This window comes from Nicotiana tabacum, chromosome 5 (assembly GCF_000715075.1).
Source record: "Nicotiana tabacum cultivar K326 chromosome 5, ASM71507v2, whole genome shotgun sequence".
NCBI classification, from domain to species: domain Eukaryota; kingdom Viridiplantae; phylum Streptophyta; class Magnoliopsida; order Solanales; family Solanaceae; genus Nicotiana; species Nicotiana tabacum.
The window spans coordinates 158,206,674-158,214,215 of record NC_134084.1 but is presented as its reverse complement, the minus strand read 5'-3'; the positions used below and the strand labels follow the sequence as shown (position 1 = coordinate 158,214,215).

At 35.9% G+C, this 7,542-nt stretch overlaps 1 protein-coding gene across 1 annotated transcript; it reads right to left on the bottom strand.

Annotated features, from left to right (window-relative positions):
* Positions 1-2,610: 2,610 nt before the first annotated feature.
* LOC107816821 (protein RER1A-like) lies at positions 2,611-7,162 on the bottom strand. The gene is made up of 4 exons (XM_016642566.2): positions 7,022-7,162; positions 5,474-5,843; positions 2,965-3,145; positions 2,611-2,845 (listed from the first exon to the last, which is right to left on the bottom strand). The coding sequence occupies exons 2-4, from the start codon at positions 5,821-5,823 to the stop codon at positions 2,795-2,797; spliced, it is 582 nt and encodes a 193-aa protein (XP_016498052.1). The 5' UTR covers positions 5,824-5,843; positions 7,022-7,162; the 3' UTR covers positions 2,611-2,794.
* Positions 7,163-7,542: the final 380 nt, after the last annotated feature.

Sequence of the window (7,542 nt, the reverse complement as noted above, 5' to 3'; positions counted from 1 at the left end):
AAGAAAACCCCAAAAATAATTAGAAGTGTAATTTGGAACACATACACAATCCTAAACTAGATAGATACTCGATTCCAAATTCTAGCTCTTTGTGGAAATCGATACCGACCCAAAATCGAGTAAAAGCTGCTCCGACTCTCTCTCGCTACATAATTAGTAGTGCGGAGTAGGCCGTGATCAATCATGCAACACAAATTTTTAATTATATCTACTTTTTCGTGTCCATTAGTACATGCTTATTTTGTAAAAAGTAAAAATTAACGGACTCCAATTGGCCTGAATTTTTGTAGGTCCATAGGAAACGGCCTAGTGACTAATATGCATTGCTTCACTAGTACTTGCAGATTCATTTATTAGAGTCTGGGTTCATGCAACACGAATTAATGATTATATCTTTTTTTTTCGTGTGTGTTAGACACATATTTTCTAGAATTTTGTTGACAGACTCTAATTGGCCTGAAATTTTGTCCGTCCATAAGAAACGATCTAGTACCAATACTTATCATTGCCCTATGACTTCAGGTTCATTTTATGGCGTTTTGGGTTTATACCACACGAATTTATGATAATATCCACTTTTTCGTGTATATTAGCACATGTTGATTTTGTAAATAAAAAAATTGACAAACTCCGATTGACCTAAAATTTTATAGGTCCACTGGGAACAACCTATTGACTAATATTTATCGCTTTGCCATGACTTTCGATTTTATTTCTTGGTATTCGGCGTCACGAATTTATAATTATACCCACTCGTGTGTGTTAATTAGTACATGTTGATTGTGTAGAATTTTTTCGACGGACTCCGATTGGCCTCAAATTGTATAGGTCCATAGGAAACAACCTACTGACCAATACTCATTGCTTCATGATGACTAAATGTCGCTTTTTGGCATTTTAGGTATATTTAATGGAATTTCGAGATCATGCAATACGAATTTATGATTATATTCACTTTTTCGTGTGTATTAGTACATGCTGATTTAGTAGAATTTTTTTGACGAATTCTGATTAGCCTGAAATTTTATACGTCCATAGGAAACTCCCTAGTGACCAAAACCCTTTGACTCTCCATGACTTTCGGGTTCGTTTTATGGTGTTTCTGGGTCATGCAATATGAATTTGTGATTATATTCATTTTTTCATGTGTACTAGTATATGCTGACATTGTAGATTTTTTTCAATTGACTCTGATTGGCCTGAAATTCCATATGTGCATAGGAAATGACCTAGTGATCAATACTCATCGCTTCGCCATGACCTTCGAGTTCATTCTAAGGCATTTCAAGGTTTGTGTGCATTAGCACATGTTGACTTTGTAGAAATTTTTTGACAAACCATTGGCCTAAAATTCTGTAGGTCCATAGAAAACGGCCTAGTGACCAATACGTATCGTTTTGATATGACTTTCAGGTTTATTTTATGGTATTTCGGAGTCATACAACACGAATTTATGAGTATATTTACTTTTTCGTATATATTAGTACATGTGGACTTTGTAGAATTTTTCTAACAAGCTCCGATTGGCCTAAAATTTTATAGGTCCACAAGAAACGGTTTAGTGGCCAATACGCATTGCGTCGCCATGACTTTCGTGTTTAATTTATGGCGTTTCAGGGTCAAGCAACATAAATTTAAAATTATATTCACTTTTTCGTGTATATGTACATGTTGATTTTATAGAATTTTTTTGACGGACTCCCATTTGCCTGAAATTTTGTAGGTCCATAAAAAATGACCTAGTGACCAATACTCATAGTTTTCCATGACTAACGTTGCTTGTTGGCGTTTTGGGTTCATTTCATGGAGATTCGGGATCACGCAATACGAATTTGTGATTATATCCACTTTTTGATGTCCATCAGTACATGTAGATTTTGTAGAATCTTTTTGACGGACTCTGATTGATATGAAATTCCGTAGGTCCATAGGAAATGGTCAAGTGACCATACACATCACTTCGCCATTACTTTCAGGTTCATCTTTTGTGGTTTGGGATCATACATTATAATTATATCCACATTTTGTGTTTATTGACGGACTTTGATTGGCCTGAATTATTGTAGGTCCATAGGAAACGGCCTAGTGACCAATACTCATCGCTCCGCTATGACTTTCGGGTTCATTTTATGGCGTTTCTAGGTCAGGCAACACAAATTTGTGATTATATCTACTTTCATTTGTATTAGTACATGCTGATTTTGTTCTATTTTTCAATTAAAAGGTGCTTGTAATAATATTAAATTAGAGGAGGTGACTTAATTTAGGGAAGAAGAAAAAAATAATAACTACGATACTAGACAAATTGACTATTGAGAACCAGGAAGACAATATATGATTGCAAAATATAACTGCTTTACGGGCTGATTGCCTAGTTTCTTCATGCCTGTGTTTTTATACACAGTTTTATCTGTGGGGATAATTAAACTAATGCAAAAGAGATCCTTTGCCATTTTTTTTCCTGTCTTCTGTTGCAATTTGCAACCAGAGCAGAACATTCGTTTTATACGTCCCAAACTTATAAAATTTCAGCAAAGATGATCACTGGTATATAAACAGAACATCTTGTTGTTGTTGTTGTTGTTGTCAGCAAAGATGAACACAAAGCTGGAAATTTAATAATGGAAGGTCACTAAGGAACTAAATTTTCAGACTCCGTATTCAGGTTAGAGTTTATGCAAGTACAAATCCCATTTAACTAAAAAATATGTAGCAATTCCATATATTTTTTCTTTTCTTTGCACTTTCGACTATCTCCTCTTTCCTCCTCCATTTGGTCTAAAACACAATCAGTTCAATCCCTTGTGCTGCTGCCACTTCCTGATGGCCTTTTCCCTGAGTACTTCTGTTACAATAACAAAAAGGAGTCTTTATATACTCTCACCAAGTGAGACTAGTAACATTGACAGCAAGAACACTATTTGGAAAAATATACAAAAAGAACTCATTTGCTATTGAGTTCACCTGCTTTCCAAGGTTGAATGGGATGTATTTGTATCTGATCATGTGCGTAATTTGCCGCCTCATTGTAAGGATGAAAAGGACAACCCAATAGCACAACAGTATAGGCCAGAATACAGGAACATCAAATATGGAGAAGAAAGTCATGACAAATGCCACACAGAAAGCCTTTGTTATGGCATACCTGAAGAAAACAGAAAAAGAGAGTAGACATTGTAGCAACGCCCAAAGTTAAAAAAAAGTAGTAGTAAACAGCCTGAAATAGATGCATCAGAACCCATGCTATCTCCACTACAGAATGTAAAATGCAGAACAGTCCCATCAAGTGGCAAAAGCACCAAAATGCTACTCCATCTTGTTAAAAAATAGAATTCCTAAAAGCGAAAAGCCTGAGTGAGCTCTATAACATTTAAATATTGAAAGAAAAACTATATTCCTATATGTTTATCCTATGAAAGGAGACAACCAATAAATATATAGTAATCTGGAGGTTAGAAATTTGATCTTCCTCTTGCCAAGCTCATCATTCCCCACCCCTAACACAAAATATCAGGAAAGGACAAAAAGGATTCCGTGGAACTTAAGAAATAATTCTCCTCCTTTCGATTCCAGTTGTTCACGTGCAAAGCATCATCCCACTAAAAGGTGTAAATCCACATTATGCAACACCATAATGTTTAACAGGAATTGCATGCACAAACGAAAATAAATGGTGAAAGCTTTAGCAAACATTTTTCCTTTCCAAGGGTGGCCCATAATTTCCCGTCAGCTTAGTGTTCATGTAGTCTATAGTTGACTGACAATTGCAGCTGATGTTGAAAAAGAAAAGAAAGAGATACGTGATGATATCAGAAAACTATAGAAGAAACAACAACCCAACTTGTTATTCTAACAAGGTGGAGCTTTGAGTAAATTATAGAAGAAACAACAACCCAAATTGTTGATTCTGGAAAGGTGACTGAAAACTTTGTGAAGCAGCACCACAAAGAAGAAGAGTAACAGCAAAAGATTATAGCATAAGGTATAAAAAGGAAATAGAAGAGTCCAAGGCATCATGAGCTTGATACATGTTCCCCTAATAAGTCCATAATACATTCACCATCTAAAAAGGGGATTCTAAAACCAATTTCCTTCGGCTTCCTAAAAAGCCCAAATCTTATGGGACACAAAAGCAAAGCTCATAGTCCATCCACTTTCGCAGAAGAAATGGAAATCTTTTTCTTTAAGGTACTTGTACACAAAAGGCAGATGGATCTCTGGTTCAACTGTGTCAAGGATCTTCTTAGTGCAGATATTACTAAGTACCTTTTTATAATAAGCCAAAGCACTACCTTTTTATAATAAGCCAAAGCACTCCTATTAATAGCACACCAAAACAGTGTCAAAAGTATATACGAAATTGTTGTATGGCTCAACCACAATCATTTAACCAGTTATCCTTGCTATTACATAATAGTGGCTTCTTTTATTTACCAAAACATGTTAAAATGGCAATTGAATGCATTAAGCTCCCACTACACTCAAGGTTATCTAATTCTACAGACCAAACAAAATTAAAGTTGTCACAATGATATGGTCATACATATTCTTCTACGTTGTCTACCTTCAATCCCTTTATGTAACCCCTCTCAATTGTATCCTAGGAAGCCCTCAAGTGAGTGGAGAAGTTGCTAGGTAGTTATCTCAATGTCCTATAAGGCTTTGACAAGGTCACATGCTAAAGCGCTTCAAGAGAAGTTGATTGAGCTACATCCGAATAACAAAGCCTCAGAGGGATGAAAAAAAGAGCAAGGACCACAGACTAATCGAGTTCGTGCAGTGACGTGGTGGAAGACCTGCAGCTCGTGCGGCACCATGTAGGCTCACGTGGTAGCTCGACGTCAATTTGGAAGTTTTATTTCATGGTCTTTTTGTTTTTGCCCGATATTAGCCCTACTATAAATATAGCTCTTAGACTTGTTTTTCACAAATTTTGATGATTACTTTGACATTATTAAGAAAGGAAAAATCATTTTCCTTTGTTCTTGATTGAACTCTTGATTTTCTCAAGGTAATTTAATTTCTTATTAAGATTTCTTCTTGTATTAATACCAAGAAAGATGAATAATAGGATTGAATCAAATACCAAGAACCGTAATGCTTCCTAACCGATACAATTTAATGTTCACTTGTACCAGGTAACACTATAACAGTAAAGAACACTTGAATATATGGCCATGCTAAATTCCAATGGAAATGAAAATAAACAATGAAATCTGTTACCTTTACACAAGACATACCAACTCAAAAGTTTCTAATGTTAAAACACACATGCCAGAAATTTCTAACACGGCTATTCATTACTCTTAATTTATCAGGAAAAGGAAGACCAATCGAAACAGCAGATAAAGCAAACTGAGCAAATTCTGATTAGAAGAATACTCCAAGCTATCAATTCAAAAGAAGAATACAGAAAAAATATGACAACTTTTTCTCCATTTAAAAAGCACATATGTACACCAAGAACTATTACCAGAATTTGAACTCCGGAAGACGACGAATAAAAGGCTTGAACTCATCTGAACCTTTAGTTGGCAACATAGCCCCATCAGAAGGTTCCAGCTCAGGATCAACAAGAGGTGATAGGAAACCAATCAGCAGATTGAGTATGTAGATGCCCAAACCATATGTAACAACGTAGAATCCTTGAACATAATAAACCCGAAGAGCATAAAGCAATGCTAGGCCAACAGTTCCAATCCACCTATAGAGTGCATGAGGAGTGGTTTTATCTAAGTAGTACTGGAAAAGTTTTGAAAGTTCAAGCCTCCGTTGGTTCAATGCTGCAGCTGCTGATGCACCACCATCTCCAACACCCTCCATAAAAATTCAACTTGACAATCCTTGAAATGCATATAACAATGGGATAAGATCAACGAGGGCAAAGCATCATCTTACAAACAACTAGAAATACATTCTCAAGCATAGTGGACTCACTGCCAAAGGACGAAACAAAGGAGATAGGAGTCTTAATTCTGTTACTGCTATGAAAAAAAAAAGGAACTTAAATATGGGAAGTTAAGAAATAGCTGAAAGCATATACTGCTCACTGTCATGGGCACTCATTTTACAGAAAATGACAGTCAGCACATTCAACTGTTTGCAAGTTACGAACCCCTCCAAAAAGACCAAATTTCCACTTTATTTGTGTTGGAAAGAAATTGGACCTAGATAAAGCAGAATGGATGTAGAAGCCAACTACGTCCAAGCAGAACGGGCGTAGTTGATCGAATTGACCATACAACAAGAGATGATTGCTGAATTCAACTAGAACACATTCACCCTCCATGTGATGATTGCTGAAAACGGAAGTCAAGAAAATGAAGCAATGTGCAGTCTCAGATACAAATCATTTGAATCCCCACTTAGTACCGTAGAACCACAATCTCCACACTACCAAAACTCAGGGGCAGCACTCAATTTTCACCATAGACCTCTCCCCCCCCCCCCGGGGCAATACATAACCCCGCCCCTCGCTCTGGAAATTTATTTTGAAAAAAAGAAAGTTACCATAAAACATGTCCTTTGCTCAGGAGGAATTGGAGGAATTGAAATACTTCAAAAAACCAAATAAACTCGAGCACAATGCATATATCAGTTATCCATTTTTCCAGAGCACACTAAACACAACGATAGTTTCAAACAATTGAAAAATTCTATATACAGCATCAACTAGAATCAAATATGAAACGGGCCAATCAGACATTAGAAACACAATCAATATAGTGAAAATATACAAAAACTAACTACACCTCAATTCCTAATCAGTCGGGGTCAACTGTATGAATCTTTTGTATACATCCCACTCTATTCAGGAACTCTATTTCATTCGAACACTAAATAATTTATACTTTAAGGCAAATTACGGAATCTTCAGAGTAAAAAATGATACAGCAAAATATCAATGTGTGTGTGTGTGTTCGAATTAGGGTTTTGCAATACAGATAGAAACAAAGACTAAAGATAAATAAAATTGGGGTTAGATAAAAGGAGAGAAGGCGGCAAAAAAGACGATTCTAACCTTTACTGACAGTAGAGAAGTGAAGAGACTGAATTTTTGGAGGAGCGAAGATACGATTGGATCTTAATAGCTGCCCGACGAGCGCAGAGATTTCTCTGTTTCTACTCTTTGTTGGTGACGACTGAAAATAGAATATGCCTTGCTCCTTTGTACTATTTAATCCATTTTCTCGTGTCAGTTCTCTTCTCCCCTTCTTATTTTTCTTTTGCGTGAAGTTGTAAAATAGAGTTAAATAAATTACTACTATTTTTGTTTTACTCTATATAACACACTTTCACTTTTTGTTTAGGGGAAAAGACTAAAATTGTTCCTATACTATCAAAAACTAATTACGTTTATACTCGTTTCTACTTTCGGTCCAAATATAGGCCTGCCGTTAAGAAAGTAGACAAAATCGTCCCTAACCCTAACGGTTGCCCATGACTCAGCAACTAAAATGACACGGTGGACTCCATGTCACTATTTATTTTCCATCTGTAATAATAAATAACTAAACCTACTAAAATTAGTCTTCTCCTTCT

Coding starts and splice junctions, on each gene's coding strand:
- LOC107816821 (XM_016642566.2), bottom strand. CDS start 5,823: ATGGAGGGTGTTGGAGATGGTGGTGCATCAGCAGCTGCAGCATTGAAC. Junction 3,146..5,473: donor CTTCCGGAGTTCAAATTCTG/GTAATAGTTCTT, acceptor TGTTTTCTTCAG/GTATGCCATAACAAAGGCTT. Junction 2,846..2,964: donor CATTCAACCTTGGAAAGCAG/GTGAACTCAATA, acceptor TTATTGTAACAG/AAGTACTCAGGGAAAAGGCC.